Raw genomic sequence first — 18,138 nt, forward strand, 5'->3', positions numbered from 1 at the left:
ATTTTAGAAAGATATTTTTAATGAAAGACATGCTTAATTAAATTTTGAAAAATATGTGAAATTAGTTTTAAAAAAAATTTTTTTTTTAGCTGTAGTTGGACACAATACTTTATTTATTTTTTTGTGATGCTAAGGATTGAACCCAGGGCCTCATATGTGCTAGGCGAGTGTTCTACCACTAAGCCACAACCCCAGTCTGTTGTGAAATTAGTTTTTTTTATAAGTAATAAGTGCATATGGATTAAAAAAAATCAACATAGGAGCAATTATTTGCTGCATTTCCCAGCGCCAGCTATGAGCCATGTTGGTTGATTCTTCTATATGACCGAAGATACTTATACTATTTTCTTTTTGTCATATAATTATCTTCTATGTGTGAATTCTTTTCAAAAGGTACGAAGCAAGATCTTATCATTCACATTAGTTTGCATCCTTACACTTAAATTATCTTGGAGACCTTTCTATATTAGCGTATATAATTCTGTTTTCTTCTTTTAAACAATTACATAATAATCCATTTACAGCTGTCCCACATTGTTTGTTTCCTGCTTATGGGCATTTACTTTGTTTTCAGCTGTTTGCTTTTTTTTTTTTTTTTAAATACTTATTTTTTAGTTGTAGCTGGACACAGTATCTTTACTTTATTTATTTTTATGTGGTGCTGAGGATCAAACCCAGGGCCTCACACGCACTAGACAAGCACTGTACCTTTGAGCCACAACCTCAGCCCCTCAGCTGTTTATGTTTATCAACTAAATGTAATGAATTAACATTGCATACATATTCTTGCATAATTATATATATGAACATATTGGCAGGATAAATTCCTAACAGTGGAATTCCTGGGTGTATGGAGTATATGTACTTTTAAAAAACAATTTTTTTTTTTTTAGTTGTAGATGGACACAATACCTTTATGTATTTTTATGTGGTGCTGAGAATCAAACCCAGTGCCTCACACATTAGGCAAGCGCTCTACCACTAAGCTACAACCCCAGCCCTGTACATTTTGGTAAATACTGACAAATTGCCTTCCGAAATGGTCTTGCTAATTTACATTTCCACAAACAGTGTAAAATATAATATCACAAACTCACCATTACTGGTTTAAGTTTGTGATATTATATTAATCTTAAGTAATGAAACATTCTTTTTTTTTAAGAGAGAGAGAGAATTTTTTTTTAATATTTATTTTTCAGTTTTTGGTGGACACAACATCTTTATTTTATTTTATGTAGTGCTGAGGATCGAACCCAGCGCCCTGCACATGCCAGGCGAGCGTGTTACCACTTGAGCCTCATCCCCAGCCCATGAAACATTCTTTTGTTTTCATTTGAATATAAACTGACAAGATTAAACAAGTTTTCAGGTACTTATCTGCCATTGTTTTCTGTGAATCTTTTTTCTGATAAATTTATGAATTACTTGTATTATAATGAAATTAGCCCTTTTTCACATACATTGCAGATAGTTTTCCTATTGGTAGTTTGTTATGCAACTTTATTGTATTTTCTTTTTTGACTTAGTCAAATTTATTGATATTTTCCTTTACAGCTTTTTTTTTAAGTACTCCAATTTTTAAAACTGATTTTATTTCCTGGTATGTTTATGGTTTTTTCTTTATGTATAAATAAATATTCCATCTAGAACCTAGTTAAGCAGCAAAGATCACTCTTACTGGATAAAAGAATTACATCCCTTCTGCACCAGCCAATCCTTTCTATTCTGAATGTGCAAATACCCATGCCTATGTGCTCTTTCCAAAAGATCTTTTTCTCCAGGCTCACAGGAAATGCTTTTTTTCCCCTCTTGTCCATCATTCTAGAAGCTATATTCCTTTTAGAGACAGCTCAAGTTCCACATCTGCTAGAAAGTTTTCCATGCCCACAGACTTTTCCATTTCTAAAGCTCATATGACCAAATATTACCTTCTATGAGCCTCTCCTTTATTCAATTTTTAGTTTTTTTTTTTTTTTTTTTAGTTGTAGATGAACACAACACCTTCATTTTGTTTATTTTTGTGTGGTGCCAGGGATTGAACCCAGTGCTAACGCATGCTAGGCAAGCGCTCCACCACTGAACCACAACCCTGGCCCTCCTTTTCTCAATTTTAAACCTACTTTCTGAGTGAATGGAATCTAACCTTCAGATATTTAGGGTTGTTTTATCTAATTCCCTCCTTACCCTTAGAGCAGCTAAAAACATGCTGAATATATGGAAAGAATTAAATAGTACTTCTTTTTTTTTTTTAAGTTGTAGATGGACACAATACCTTTATTTATTTATTTTTAATATCTGGGTTTTTTTAGTTGTAGTTGGACACAATACCTTTACTTATTTTTATGTGGTGCTGAAGATCAAACCCAGGGCCTTGCACGTGCTAGGCAAGCACTCTACCGCTGAGCCCCAGCCCCAGCACCTACCTTTATTTTATTTATTCATTTTTATGTGGGGCTGAGGATTGAACTCAGTGCCTCATGCGTGCTAGGCAAGCACTCTACCGGTGAGCTACAGCCCCAGCCCTAAACAGTACTTCTTGATTTGCCATGACAGTGTATGTGAAACTGAAGATGGGGTTGGTCCAAGTTGAGATGAAATGGAAGTATAAAATGCATACCAGGCTTTGAAGACTTAGTATGTAAAAGTATCTCATTTTTATAGAGACTGTATGGCAAAATTATAACATTTTGGAGATGATCAGATTCTATAAAATATATTTTTTTAAATGTTAAAAGTATGAGCTAGATGTGGTGGTACATGCCTGTAATCCCAGCAACTTGGGAGGCAGGCAAGGCCAGCTAAGGCCAGCCTCAACAACTTAGCGAGAACCTGTCTCAAAATAAAATGGACTGGGGATGTAGCCTGTGGTAAAAGGTTAAAGTATATCTCTATTTAGTGTAAATAAAAGGTTAAAGTATATTCTCTATTTCAGAATGGTCCAGAGAGGTGGTACGCGCCTTTAATCCCAGCAACTCAGGAGGCTAAGGCAGGAGGATCAGAAATTTGAGGCTAGCCTGGGTAATTTAGTGAGACTCTGTTTCTAATAAAGATATAAAGGACTATGGATGTAGCTTGGTGGTACAACATCACTGGGTTTAATCCCCAGTAACATTAACACACACACAGCTCATTCTTCTTCTTCTTTTTTTTTTTTTTTTTTGGTCCCAGGGATTGAACTCAGGGGCACTAGATCACTGAGCCTCATCCCCAGCCCTATTTTGTATTTTATTTAGAGGGGTCTCACTGAGTTGCTTAGTGCCTTGCTTTTGCTGAGGCTGGGTTTGAATTCATGATCCTCCTGCCTCAGCCTCTCAAGCCGCTGGGATTACAGTGGCTCATTCTTGGTGCTGACTCCTAAATTAAGGTGATTTGAAGATAAGATGATCTTTTCTGGGGCCAAAGATATTCTGACCTCAAGGTCTGTCAGACCATTATGCAATCATTATCTTCTTGGTACCAGGGCCTCATCTTTATGAGTGCTAATTACATATTTTCTTTTACACTAACTGCCACAGACTTGAAATACAATGGTCCCTCTCAATAGGTCAGGTAACCGCTTGGCCAATAAAATGTTACTAGGAGGGGCTGGGATTGTGGCTCAGCGGTAGAGTGCTCCCCTAGCACAGGCGCGACCCGGGTTCCATTCTCAGCACCACATAAAAATAAAGGCATTGTATTGTGTCCATAAATATTTTTTAAAAAAATGTTACTAGGAAACAAGTCAGGTTCAGATACTGAAACATTTCTCAAAGCTTTCTGTGGTCTGAAATGTTCTGTTAACAATGTAGACATATTCTTTGCATATCCATTTAGTCACTGGGGCTATCAAGCTGTTTGGAACAGTTGCCACTTGGCCTTGTAAGCTAATCTCATTTAGTTGGAACCCCTGTGTTACTTTTTACTGCTACAACAGATCATCACAAACTTAGTGGTTTAAAACAACGAATTTATTCTTATAGTCTGGAAAGCCAAAAATCTAAAAATCAAAATTTTCGCATTCCTTTTGGAGGCTCCAGGGAAGAATTTATTTCTTTGCCTTGTCTAACTTCTGGAAACTGCCTGCATTCTTTGGTTTACAGGCAGGCCTTCCTTTCATCACTCCAACCTCTTGTTTCTGTCATCACATCTTCTACTGTGGTCTAATCACATCTGCAAAGTCCCTCTTGCTATCTCAGTTAACCTCAACTTTTTGGTTTGTTTTTATTGGTACCGGGAATCAAAACCAGGGGCACTTTACCACTGAGCCACATCCCCAATCCTTTTTATTTATGTTTGAGACATGTTAAAGTTGCTGAGGCTGGCCTGGAACTTAAATCCTCCTATATCAGCTTCCTGAGTCACTATGACTACACTGCACACAGCGTGGATAACATTTGTAGTTTCCAAGAAATGGTATTGGATATCTTAGGGGTCTGTTATTTAGCCTATCTCTGCCCCATATACATTTCTTTGCACTGCCTTGGTGAAGGGTGATAGGAGAGAGCCACCTTGCAGAAATGCAAGGTTTCCAAGTATTCTTAAATTAAGATCTATAAAGAATAGGTAAACTCAGCCCTATAAAAACTGGTCTTATTATTTCATATATATATATATATATATATATATATGGGATATTAGCTCCATATCCCTTCCTCCCAACACTGCTTCATTTGAAATGCTCTATAGTAGTGCTGGGTGAGGTGATGCACACCTGTAATCCCAGTGAGTTGGGAGGCTGAGGAGGCAGGATGATCCCAAGTTCAATACCCTCAGCAATTTAGGCCCAAAGCAACTTAGCAAGACCCTGTATCAAAATAAAATTAAAAAATAAAAACAAAGGCCTGGTATGTGGCTCAAGGGTTAAGTGACCCTGGGTTCAATCTTTCGTCTGCCCCCCACCCCCCAAAAAAGGAAGAAAAAAAGCAGCTCTGTAGTGCTAAAGCTGAACTCCTTATTAGTGCATCCTGAAAAACTAATTATTAGACATAGTAAGATGTGAGTTTTCTATGATGATTTTTTCACATAAGCCTTTGATCCACCAGGTATAATTGTAGTCTGCACCATGCTTACAGTGTCATGAGAAGGCAATAGCACTATATTTTTTTGCTTAATGCTGTATCCTACAAAATACCTTCACATTGTTTAGCTTACTTAGGCACAGGAAAAGGGTTGTTTATTTATTTTATTTTTTTATTGTTGTTTTGGTATCAGGGATTGAACCCAGGTGTGCCTAACCACTGAGTCCCAGACCTTTTTTATATTTTGAGACAGGGTCTCACGAAGTTGCCAAGACTGGCTTTGAATCTGTAATTTTCTGCCTCAGCGTCCCAAGCTGCTGGATTATAGGCATGTACCACTGTGCTGGCTAGGTGTTATTTCAGTTGTACAGATGAGTAAACTATGGTTGCAAAGCAGAGAATGGACTAGAAGGTAGGTGACTTAACATAGAAACCCCTGGTAGGCATCATCCACATGGATGGAATGAATGAAATTTACTTGTTATTTGTAGAATTGACTGGATTTCCCAGCTACTTCCCAGGCTGAGGCAGGAGGATTGAAAGTTTGATGACAGCCTCAGCCAGCCCTATCTCAAAATAAAAAATAAAAAGGACTGTGGATGTAGTTCAGTGGTAGAGTGCCCGAGTTTCAATCATCAGTACCAAAACAAAAAAGAATAGGATGGACATCATGATTATTTCAGCATGGGGATATAAATGAGCCAAGAGTCAACTGAGGTTTCTGATTTGAGCAGTGGATGCCACAAATTGTGATAGGATTAGGTTTGGAGAGAGGGTAGATAATGAGTTTGCTTTTGGGATATGTTGAATTTTAAGATGTCTTAAGGATTTATTTAGGGGGATCATGATTTTAAGACAGGAAAAATATTAGTCTGAAACTGTGGGGTAGGACTACCAGTATATTCAGGGATCGTTAATGTTGGTAGTTGTTAAAAGCATGAGAGTAGAAGAAATCACCTATGGAAAAATATGTAGAAGGCTGGATGGAACACTAAAAAACCCTATATTCAGTGTTGTCCACTGCTTGTATCATAATCATCTGAGGGGGCTGGGGCTGTAGCTCAGTTGCAGAGCACTTGCTAATCATGTGTGAGGCACTGGGTTTGATCCTCAGCACCACGTAAAAATAAATAAATAAAAATAAAAAAAAAATCACCCAAGGAGCCTGTTAAAAACAGAATCCTTCAGGGTGCAGTGGCATATACCTGTAATCTTAGTAACTTGGGCTAGGCAGGATGATTGTAAGTTCAACACCAGCCTCAGCAACTTAGAGACCATGTCTCAAAATAAAAATAAAGACTGGGAATGTTGCTCAGTTGTAGAGCATATCCAAGTTCAATCCCCAGTACTCCAAATAGCAAAACAAAACAAAAACAAAAACAACTAGAATCTACACTGTGAATATGCTGAATGTCACATTAATTATACACTTAAAAATTGGTCAGCACGGTAAATTTTGTTATATGTATATGTAGTTTACCACAATAAAAGAATACAACAAAATAGAACATCTAAGTCCTATTCCAGACCTGAACCAGTATCTCTGGGTTCATAATTTAAACCTGTTAAGCATCTTGAAATTCTAGTTAATGTATCTTTCCTAGTATCTATAATTGCTGTGCCAAGCCTGGGCATGTTATGTTAGAGACTTGAACTGCCAAAGAAAGATAAAATACATTCCCTACTGACCACTTCCTTTAGTCCGGTCAGTGGCTCTTCATTACAGATTGCATTGTGAGGTTTTGCCCAAAGGAAGGCCTAATTAAAAACACCTAAAAAAAAAAAAAAAAAAAATTTTTTTTTTTTTTTTTGGTACCTGGGATTGAAATCAGGACTGCTTTACTACTGAGAGACATTCCCAGTCCTTATTATTTTTTTGAGACAATCCTCCTCTGTTTCCTGTGTCATTGAGATTGCAGGCTTATTCCAGCAATCATGATAGGCTTTTTTTTTTGATGGGGTACCGGGGATTGAACTCAGGGGCATTCAACCACTGAGCCACATCCCCATCCCTATTTTGTATTTTATTTAGAGACAGGGTCTCATTGAGTTGTTTAGCTCCTGGCTTTTTGCTGAGGCTGGCTTTGAACTCGTGATCCTCCTGCCTCAGACTCCTGAGCCACTGGGATTACAGGCATGTGCCACCGCACCCGGCTAAGCCTGGTCTAATTTTTAATGACCTTTAAGAGTTGGGGATATGGATCAGTGCTAGAGCATTTGTCTACCATGCACAGGCCCTGGTTTTGATCACCAGTACCACAAACAGAAACCTAGGAATAGTCTATTCCACATCCTACAACTAAGGATCATATTCTTCATTTAGATACCCTTGCTCACTGATCTTTGGATTCATTCTCCTCAGGGATTGTCCCAAATAATGGGGAACAGACATTCTTTCAGTTGCATGCTTTGGACATTTTGCCAAAAGCTTCTGCTAGGTTTTCAGGCTGCCTCACTGTTCCAGGACAGTGAGCATAATTCTCAGTTAAAAGCCTTTTCAGTACCTTTTACTGCCTTTCCATCTTACTGCCTCCAGAATCTTAATCTGTTCCTTTCTTTCTCTTCTATCAGTGATTCAGGGATCAGATGCCCTGAAGAGTAGAAGGCTTCGGTCCCAACTAGTGTTGCCAAAGCAGCATACTAATTCCATGCCATGGTCCTGGGTCAAGATCTGCACAATTTGATTGGCCATATCACCTCGGATGGCAAGGGAATGGAAGTGATCAAAATCATGGAGTCCCAGCTTTCGGAGACGCCTTGCAGCTGCTCGGTAACACTTCCAAGGCTGTGGCTCCACAAGGAGGTAGCGGCAGAGGGAGGAAAGATGGGCCAGGAACTCCCACAGGCCATGGTCCCCATGGTTAAGATGAATCCACATGGTTATTGACATACAGAAGCCAATGTCAAAAACTGAACGTCCAAATTGACTTAAGAAGGAGCTCAAGAGAACCTTCCGGGTCCTTTGATTCATGAAGTCCAGGGTGATAAAATTCAAGCCATCAGGAAAAGGACATTCTTTTTTAGCTCGCTCCACCAGGACTGGATCTATGTCACAGCATAGGAGACGGAGTTCTCTGGAGGCATCTGAGCAGTTCTCCCCATCATGTAAGGAAAGGAAGTGTTTGTATAGAGCCACACTCAGATCCTAGAGGAATCCAAAAGAGTCATTGCAGTATTCAACATTGAATGGAAGACAAATCTCTCATCCTCTAAGACTGCCATACTTACTTCTGGCTTTATAGGATGTGAGCCTCCTAATTATAACCTACAGAGGTTGTAGTTTTTCTTGAGCAGACTCTCAGCACCCTCCAGGGGTCATAGACTGTAAATGCACTATCCCTATATTTTCTTGATAACTGCTGGTTGGGTTGTATGGTTCAAAGTGATAGTTCAATGATACTGCAAAGGAGCCTAGAGCAATAAATAATATGCTGGTAAACACATCTTTAAATATATATATATTGTTTATGGTCCTTTATTTTTTGTTTATTTTATATGTGGTGCTGAGAATTGAACCCAGTGCTTCACACATGCTAGGCAAGGGCTCTACCACTGAGCCAGAACCCCAGCCCTAAACTCATCTTTTTTTGGGTATCTCAGACCCAAGTGAAAAGGAAAGGGGTCCAGGAGCGTAACCAGTGTTCCTTACCAGGAAGGTAAGGAATAGAGCAAGCACCATCTTATTAAAACCTGTTTCTCAGAATAGAAACCTGTGGTTGGAAAAGGTCTGGATTCCAAAAATCCTCATTTAGCCTTCATTCTACATCTTTTAGTTTACATACTGTTTTATACTTCATCAACTCCTTCTGAGACTTATTCTGCTTCTGCAGCCATCATTCCCAAAATACACTAATGATCTACTTCTAGCCAAATCCAACTATTTATGATTTTCACTACCTTAGGAACTTTTTGACTCTTAAAGAAGTCACTCTCTCCTTTTGCTAACTTTGATTTCTATAATCATTATAATCAACTCTAATTTGTGTTTTTCTATATAATTTTTTACATTTGGTTCCTTCCTAATGTATCACGATTCTTAAAGCTTCTTTTTCTTCCCAATACTGGGAATTGAACAAGGGGCGTTCTACCACGAGGTAAATTCCCTGCCCCATTTATTTTTCATTTTGAGATGGCTGGCCTCCAACTTGCTATTATCCTGCCTCAGCCTCCTGAATAGCTGGGATTACAGGTGTGTGCTACCCTGCCTGACTTGTCCTCTCAAACTTTAATGGACATATAAATCACTAATATATAAAATATACATGCTGACTTAGTAGATCTGGGGTGAGGGCTGAGATTTGTTTGTATATATTTATTTTTTGCGATGCTGGGAATCGAACCCAGGGCTTCACACATGCCAGGTAAGTTGCTCTACCACTGAGCCACATTCCCAGCCCTGAGATTATATATTTTTAATAAGCTGTCAAATCATGCCAGTGTTCAAAAATTAGTATCAAGGCCCCAAACCACAGTGCTTATTTTCTCCCCATTCTCTGTTTACTTCTTCCATACTTTCTCATCTTGTCTGATATTGGGTGTGGTCCCGTTTAACTAGTCACTTAATCACATCAGTGACGGGCTGGATCCCCAGTACCAGGCAAAAAAAAGACTGAATGTTTCCAGGTTATTAAATGAAAAGCAAGGTATAAAATAGTGTGCTTCTATTATTAAAATTAAATGATGGGGGATATTTATATATTTATTTATACATTTGTAAATGTTTGGGTATACACACGATGGATACCCAAGCAATTACACTCATTGGTGCCACTGTGTGGGGGGAAAGGAGGATTTAGGATTGACAGTAAAGACTTACTTTTTACTATGAAGTCATCCCTTGTTATCCATGGTGAACTGGTTTGAGGACCCCAGAGGATACTGAAATCCAAGGATGCTCACGTTATTATATTAAATAGTTGTGACTGTATTGTTTAGGAAATAATAAGAATAAAAAAAAAAAAAGATCTGTTCATGTTCAGTACAGACAAAATTTTTTTTTAAAAAAATGTATTTTCAATCCATGGTTGATTGTATCCACAGATGCAGAACCCATAGAAAAGCCATCTGTAGCCTTTGTATTTTGATTTTTTAAAAATCAAATATAAACATTTTTTTAAAATATTTTATTTTTTAGTTGCAGTAGGACACAACACCTTTATTTTATTTATTTTTATGTGGTACTGAGGATCGAACCCAGGGCCTCGCACATGCTAGGCGAGTGCTCTACCGCTGAGCACAACCCAGCCCCAAATATATTTTTAAAAGTGCAAAATAGAAAGCTCTTTAAAATGCACAGTCATGGGCTGGGATCATGGCTCAGTGATAGAGTGCTTGCCTCATATCTGTGAGGCACTGGGTTCGATTCTTAGCATCACATATAAATAAATGAATAAAATAAAGGTACATCAACACTAAAAAAAAAAAAGAAAAAGAAAATGCGTGGTCACATTTAGGACCATCCATTCCTTTAGTTAATTTCAACTATGTCCTTCCTTCTGATGTGTGTAAGATATACTACTCAACTTTAAAATCTCTGGTGTTTTCTTAATTCCTTATATGAAATTCCAAGCCATAGCCCAATGTCTCTTTTCCATTGCTTTTCCCAGATTTCCTATATCATCACGGTAGAGAAATGTTTGCAGGGACACCCACACATCTGCTCATTCCAGTCTTTGGGACTGTATCCAAATGTTCTCCCCCTCTTGTGTACCTCATGGTCTTAAATCATCTTCTAAAGTCTTCTTCCAAAGGTCTCAGACAATAAAATTGTCTGCACCTCTTCCAGCCCCTATTCTGGTGTGATGAGTAGGGGAACCAACTTTTGAAGCATTTGCAATCATGGGGTGAGATAGCCTGCTCCTCTAGGCTATCCTATTGGCTACAAATAGGTGAGAGGCATTTCCTTATTTTGCATGTGGTTGGACTATAATTATTTTATGTCTAAGAATACTCTGTAGTAAGAAGAGTGGCAAGACCTCCATCTGGCTCCAGGGTCTGTCCTGCACTGGGCATGCGTAACACCCTACAAGTCTTAGTTTCAGGCACGATTCTGTCACTACTGGCCCATCTCTCCCAGTTGCCCAATCCAACTGCACACACTCAAACACAAATCCCCGGAAGCCGCCTCTCCCCAGTCAGGTCGCCAGCCAAGCAGAGAGGAGACAAATGCAGTGAGTTCAGAACGGTGGCCCTCCCCACCGGGGTCTGGGAAAGAGAGCGGGAACTTGGCATGGAGTTGGGAAGGATTCCTTAAGCTTCTTGAGAGATGGTAATGGGAGGTAAGAACTGCAGGAGGTCGGTCAACATTACGTTTAAAGCCTGTTTTGGTGGTGTGATGCCACGCCCTATCCAGAACCACACTGGACAAGCAGACAGCCAACCACTAGAATCCCGGAGCTCAGATCCCTTGCCCGTCACTCACCCCGGAGTTACACCCCACGTCGAGCCCCAGGATCGGCCTTGCCTCGGAACGCTCGGGAGGGAAGAGCCTTCGAAGCAGCTCCGGGGGCAGGAGGCGAAGCCGTTGCTCTGGAGGGTGAAAGCGGGAATAATGACGGAAATTTCCGAACGGAGCGGCCCCGGGTTCCAGAACCCGTGGCTCCTCTTCTGCTGCATTCTCCCCAATACCCTCTCCCGTCAGTTTCGCGGGCGCCGCCATTATACTAAGCCCCGCCTCGGATCCGGCGGAACCGGAAATCGGTATCCTACAGCCACAGAGGACGGTAGCGGCGCTGGCGTTCGTGCGCAAAATGACGTAAAAAGACCGGAGGCAATCTTTTGGCTGGTGAAGCGGCTGCGTTTTCTTCGGAGTACTCTCAGTGTGCTTGGCGATGTGCTGACTCCTGGGACTTGTATTGTTTTATTAAACCCTGGCCACAGCCCTAGGAGGGGTTTAGTAATGTCATCCACGGTTTACAGGGAGGAAACAGTGCAGAACTGTTAAGTAGTTTGCCCAAGACCAGTTTGAAATGGGCGACTTGACCAGAGCAAGGTCGTTGTTAGGGTTTTGGAACTCAGTCTTGGCCTAATTCCTTTTCTTTACGAATGCATAAAGTGAGACCCAGAGAAAAGTAATTATTTGGGTTCGCACAGTTAAACTGACACACACGGTTAGGGAAAGGGTAGCTGGGAGGGCTGGGGATGTGGCTCAAGTGGTAGTGCGCCCGCCTAGCATGCGTGAGGCAACTGGGTTCGATTCTCAGCACCATAAAGATATTGTGTCCACCTAAAACTAAAAAATAAATATTAAAAAAAAGAATCTGTTCTTGGAAGTGGGCTGGGGATATAGCTCAGTAGTAGAGTGCTTCTTGCCTGGCATGCAGAAGGACCTGAGTTCAATACCCATTACTAAGAAAAAAAGAAAGATTGCCTGGAGCTACAGGTTACTTGGTACCAGAAGTCTCAAATGGCTCTGCTTGCCAGGACCAACAAGTGGACAAGGCAACTGTAGACAGTGCACTCCTTTAGAGACAAGTACCATGCCCCAAGATCCCGAACTTACCTTCTAAGCTCTTTACATATATTAATCTTCACAGAAACCTGGTAAGGAAAGGTCCATAATTATGATTCTTTTTTTTTTTTTTTTGTAGTTGAGTTCATTAGTGCACAACGAAGTAGTGTTAGAAATACCGAAGTGCTGCAAGAAATCAAACACATGCTCATATGTGGGTCTGTTGCCGGAAGCTCTGTCCTTGTCCCCATGTCAATCTAATAATGAGGACACAGTTTTTGAGAAAAAGGAAAAAGGTCTACTGCTTTGCTAGCAAAGGAGAAATGGGGGCTGGGGCTATAGCTCAGTGGTAGAGTGCTTGCCTAGAATGTGTGAGGCCCTGGGTTGTGTTGGCATAATTACAGTCATCTTCCTTTCCCCACCCCTACTTTATGAATAAACTGTTCTTATTCTTAAGAAATAGAAGCTATCCAGAGACTTACTGGTCTGGAGAGGTGCTGGTCTCTCTCTGTTCCCTCTTTGAGAGATAGGAGAACTGCCTGTCTCTGTTCCCAAGAAACAAACTTGCCTTCCACAAAATCAGGTGATGCTTGCTATGCCAGTCACCAGGACTAAACCCACCCCTATTGCGTGGCCACGAGTCTAATCTACAAAAAGAAACATTCAAGGGGGAGTTGCTGCTGCGCTGGCACACGCTTGTGTGCTCTAGCTCACTTTCTCTCTCTCTCTCTCTCTCTCTCTCTCTCTCTCTCTCTCTCTCTCTCTCTCCAGAGCAGCCTGTCAGGCTTCTGACAATAAACCTGCTTCTTATCCCACATGTGTGAGTGATCAGTCCTACATCACTTTTCTTTCATCTGTGCCATAAAATAGGTTCTTCTCCTGTCTAGAGATAAGTTTGGGCTCTGCACCAGGACTCTCTGGAGATGGCATTTAGCTTGGGGCCAGTGAATCGTGTGGTGATGACCCCTTTCACTGCTGTCCCCTCTCACTCTGGTTTAGTCTAGAGCCAGGAATGCCTGACTCTAGTCACCCCAGCACTCCAACTCCTCCCAATCCAAAATCCCATCTGACTCATTTCTTGCCCACTTAGTTCCCTTCCATTTGGCTCCAGATCTAAAAGCCCATCAGCTAATTCAAATTTCCACTCAGCAATGGCCCTTCTATGACTTGGACAACGAATCCTAATGGCACCTTTGATCCCAGTATTTTAGGGATCTTTACAATTTTTGACAGCACTCATGTGAGGGCTATCTCCTTTCTCTGCTCTAAGCCTTCCCTTTGCCCCTCTTGCTCTTCTGCCCAGCTTTTACTTGCCATTAAGGCTCTGGATTCCTTCAGAGAGCCTACTTCTAGACAAACAAGGGACCATAACCCTTCTCCCTTCTTCTATTGGCCTGCTATATTGTAAAGCCCATCAGACAGATAATTCCATTGTTATAGCAGGCAACAACATGACAGACCAAATGCAGGTGGCTCTATTTTTCCTCCCCAACAAAGAATCCAACACCATTCTCCTTTCTACACTCCCAAACACTGCCCAAAACACATCTACACACCTCTGACACTACCCAAGATACCTATCACATCCTCACCCATCTACACCACTTACTTCACCCTAACCTCCTGTCTTCTCTAAGGAACTTTTTCAAACAATCTCTAACCCTCACCCAGACCATATCAAATTCCTCCAGGACCTCTCCTCTTCCTGCAAGATATATATATATTATCCTTTCTCTAACATTCGCCCTCTCTCCTTTCCAACTCACCAGGCAAGAGGACATTTACCAGCCAGTAATTGGCAAATTGACTTCACATCCCCACTGTAAAACATTTCAAGTATCTCCTAGTCCTGGTTGACACATTCTCTGGAGTGGTTGAGGCCTTTCCCACCACTTGAAAAAAGAGCACAAACCATTTCTAGTGTTCTCCTTAAAGATCTCATTCCTCGCTTTAGCCTCCCTCCTTCCATCTGATAATGGGCTCCACCCAACAACTTCAACAGCTTCCCTCGCTCTCCTAATGGTACCACTCTTCCTCATCTCTACTAATAATGTTTCATAATTTTATTCATTCAAACCTGGCCTAATTACCAATTGGAAAAATAGGGTTAAAAAGCCCTACGCAGGGGCTGGGGTTGTGGCTCAGTGGTAGAGCACTTGCCTAGGACGTGTGGGGCCCTGGGTTCAATCCTCAGCACCACATAAAAATAAATAAATAAAATAAAGGCATTATGTCCAACTACCACTAAAAAATAAAATATTTAAAAAAAAAATCCCTAGGCAGCGATCTCCCTAGCCAAGGCCACACTGAAGCTAACATTGAAATACAAACGGCATACTTAGCAGGTTTGACAAGAGGCCTAAGACTAAAGGGGAAAAAAGTGTCAATTTAACTTTTACCTTGGCTGCAACACAGAAGAATGACTTCAAAACTCTCTCTCTCTCTCTCTCTCTCTCCCCTTCTTCCTTTCACTCTCTCTCTTTCATATTCTCTCATATCACCTTAATGAAATAATTAATAATATTTTTCCTAGGACTCTTATTTTTTTATATATTTTTTAATATTTTATTTACATTTTAGTTTTCGGCAGACACAACATCTTTGTTTGTATGTGGTGCTGAGGATCGAACCCGGACCGCAGCATGCCAGGGGAGCGCGCTACCTCTTGAGCCACATCCCCAGCCCCATAGGACTCTTATTTTTAAAATTCTGTATTTTTGAGCTCATACTTTTGTTCCTGTGCACCAAAATTATAATTTCTGACATTCTGCTTTGCTCAGAGACTAATTTACAAAAGTTGGCTCTTAATCTAATAAGGTTTTTTTTTGTTTTTTTTTTTTTTGTGGTTCTGGGGATAGAACCCAGAGCCTTGTGCATGCAAGGCAAGCACTCTACCAGTTGAGCTGTATCCCAGCTCAATAAGCTTTAAAAGTTATAAGACCTTTACTCATTTGTTCTGTGTACTGTCTTGTCTACATGTGTGTGTGTATCAAAACCAACATATAGAGTGCTCATAAACTAAAATTCAAGAATAGATCCAAATACCTTTGATTCACATGATTTAAAGTTCAATTTAAATTGGATAAAACAAGGTAATGATATCTTCAAAATCAGTAACACTTTTTTCCAGATGATCAAACAATAGAAAATCTCATTTTCTATTAAATATTTTAAATATAATGTCCCTTACTTCTAATGTCCATTACTTCTTTATCCTTCAACAGAAAAGGATGACTTAAAATGTTAACTAAATTTGCTTTTCATGTGTAACCTAAATTAAAAATGGGTGAATCAGATTTAACGTAAATGTGATAAACATTATAAATGTGATTTTCAAAATTTGCTGCTCAATGGAAAGTTTAAGATTGCTTTATTTCTGATCTCTGCTAAAAGCAAGATAATTAAAGGTTTTAACCCAGGTTTTAGGCCCCTCAAAATCAACAGTCTTGCACTCCTGATTCTGGGAATCATACCAGCAATGAGGGGGAAGAAGCCTCTGAGCTAGCTGCAGTGGCTTCCACTCCTCCACCTGCCCTACATCCTTCACTATCTAAGCTAAGAAAGAAATTTGTATGTACAATTTTTTCTATTCTAAATGTTCTCGCCCTGTCAGCCCTCTCTCATCACCCAATCTCACATAGCCATTTGAGAGCTCACCCCTTTACTCCCTGTCTGTGAAGTCACTGGGTCTGAGGGGGTAGTCAGAGTCCCTGGTCCATTCTCTTTTGGTGATCTCTTCCAAATCGAAAGATGCCTAGGGTCCTTTACCTCCAAACCTGCCACATACACCAAGGTGTTCCAATACATAACACAGGCCTACAACCTCACCTTTCATGAAATACACATGAGACTATCCAACACCCTCCTCCCAGAGGAGCATGGATGCGTCTGGGAACAAGCCCAAAATTGTACCAATAAAGTCCACCAGTTGAGACTACAATTCCTCTGGAGGCCAAACAAGAAGGGACCAATTCATCACCTGTTTACTGACAGGTTTAAAAAGGGCAGCTCATAATGCCATCAATTATGATAAGAGGTCAGTCAGGATGAAAATGAAAACCCCTTTTCCTTTTTAAACCGCCTGACTCAGGCCCTACTTCAATACACCAATTTAGATCCTGAGTCACCTGATGGTCAAAATTTACTCATGACCTACTTCTTCTCCCAAAGCTTCCCTGACATTAAAGCTAAACTTAAAAAGTTGGAGCGAGGTCCCCTCACCCCACAGGCTCAAGTGCTTGATGTGGCCTTCAAGGTGTATGATGGCAGATGAAAAGGCTCACAAGACTAAATATCAAATGCTAGCCAAAACATTTCAACAACCTGCCACTACAATCACTACCCCTATAACCCACAGAAGACCCCCCAGAACATGCTATAGGTGTGGTCAGTTGGGCCACATTTTGTTCCAATCCTCATCAGCCTCCCAGTTCCTGTCCTAAATGCTGCCAGGCAAGCCATTAGGCTGTTGATTGCCCTCTTGCCCAGCGAGGTGGGAGGTCGGTCACACAGCCCCCCCACATTGCAGGCAGACCTTCTGGGACTAGCTATAGACAACTGATGAGGCTTGGAATCCCAACACCCAATAACCACCATTGCAACGCGGGAACCCAGGGTAACCGTTATGGTAGCAGGTAGGCCAATCTCTTTTCTTTTGGATACCAGGGCTACATTCTCATACTGTCCAGTTTTGGGAACCCACCTCTACCTCCATGACCTCCATTGTCAGGGTGGAAGGCAAATCATATTAACTACTAAGAACCCTACCTCTTACATGCTTCATTCACAAGATCGCTTTCTCCCACTTTTTCCTCATGCCCCACTCCCTTACTAGGTCGAGATCTCCTAAGTAAATTTGGCTCATCTATTTCCTTTAATTTTCCCTTGCAGGGCTCTCTCCCAGACTTGTCCCCATTCCCACTTCTTCTCCTTCTAGAACCTACAACCACATCCTCATTAATACCCTTGTTCCCATCCTTGGTCTGTCCCCAGGTATGGGACATACACAACCCCTCTGTAGCCAAACACTAAGATAGCATCCACATCACACTTAAAAACCCATCTCTGTTTCCAACCCAATACCCACTACCTCTAAACAGTCTTATGGGACTCAGACCAATCATTTCTGACCTCTTAGCCAAAGGGCTATTGCCTTGTACAGACTCCCCTTATAATACACCCATTCTCACTGTCAAAAGACCTTCAGGTACCTTCCATCTGTTTCAAGACCTTGGCACCATCACCACAGCAGTAGCCCCTTTATACCCCATTGTTCCAGATCCATACACTCTTTTGTCCTTCATCCCTGTCTCCACAACACACTTTTTTAAATACCTTTGTTTTTATTTATTTATTTTTATGTGGTGCTGAAGATCGAACCAGGGCTTCTCACACTCTAGGCGAGTGCTCTACCGCTCAGCCCTAGCCCCAGCCCTCCACAACACATTTTTCTGTTCTAGACCTTAAGGATGCCTTCTTGTCCGTTCCCTTACACAAAGATTCCCAAGACCTTTTTGCTTTTACCTGGACTGACCCAGACACCCAGGTATCTACTCAACTTCACGGTCCTTTCACAGGATTTTAGAGATAGCCCCCACCTTTTCAGACAAGCCTTGGCCTGAGACCTCACCCACCTATCCTTGTCACTATTATTCCTCCTCTAATACGTGGATGACCTTCTTCTCTACAATC

The 18,138-nt window shown here is 40.9% G+C and overlaps 1 protein-coding gene across 1 annotated transcript; it reads right to left on the reverse strand.

Moving 5' to 3' along the window:
* Positions 1-3,929: 3,929 nt before the first annotated feature.
* Positions 3,930-11,676, reverse strand: Bcdin3d (BCDIN3 domain containing RNA methyltransferase). The gene is made up of 2 exons (XM_015493331.2): positions 11,419-11,676; positions 3,930-8,142 (listed from the first exon to the last, which is right to left on the reverse strand). Exons 1-2 carry the CDS (start codon positions 11,653-11,655, stop codon positions 7,573-7,575), a joined length of 807 nt encoding a protein of 268 aa, XP_015348817.1. The 5' UTR covers positions 11,656-11,676; the 3' UTR covers positions 3,930-7,572.
* Positions 11,677-18,138: the final 6,462 nt, after the last annotated feature.

The sequence above is a fragment of the Marmota marmota genome, unplaced genomic scaffold, assembly GCF_001458135.2.
Source record: "Marmota marmota marmota unplaced genomic scaffold, marMar, whole genome shotgun sequence".
In the NCBI taxonomy this organism is placed as follows: domain Eukaryota; kingdom Metazoa; phylum Chordata; class Mammalia; order Rodentia; family Sciuridae; genus Marmota; species Marmota marmota.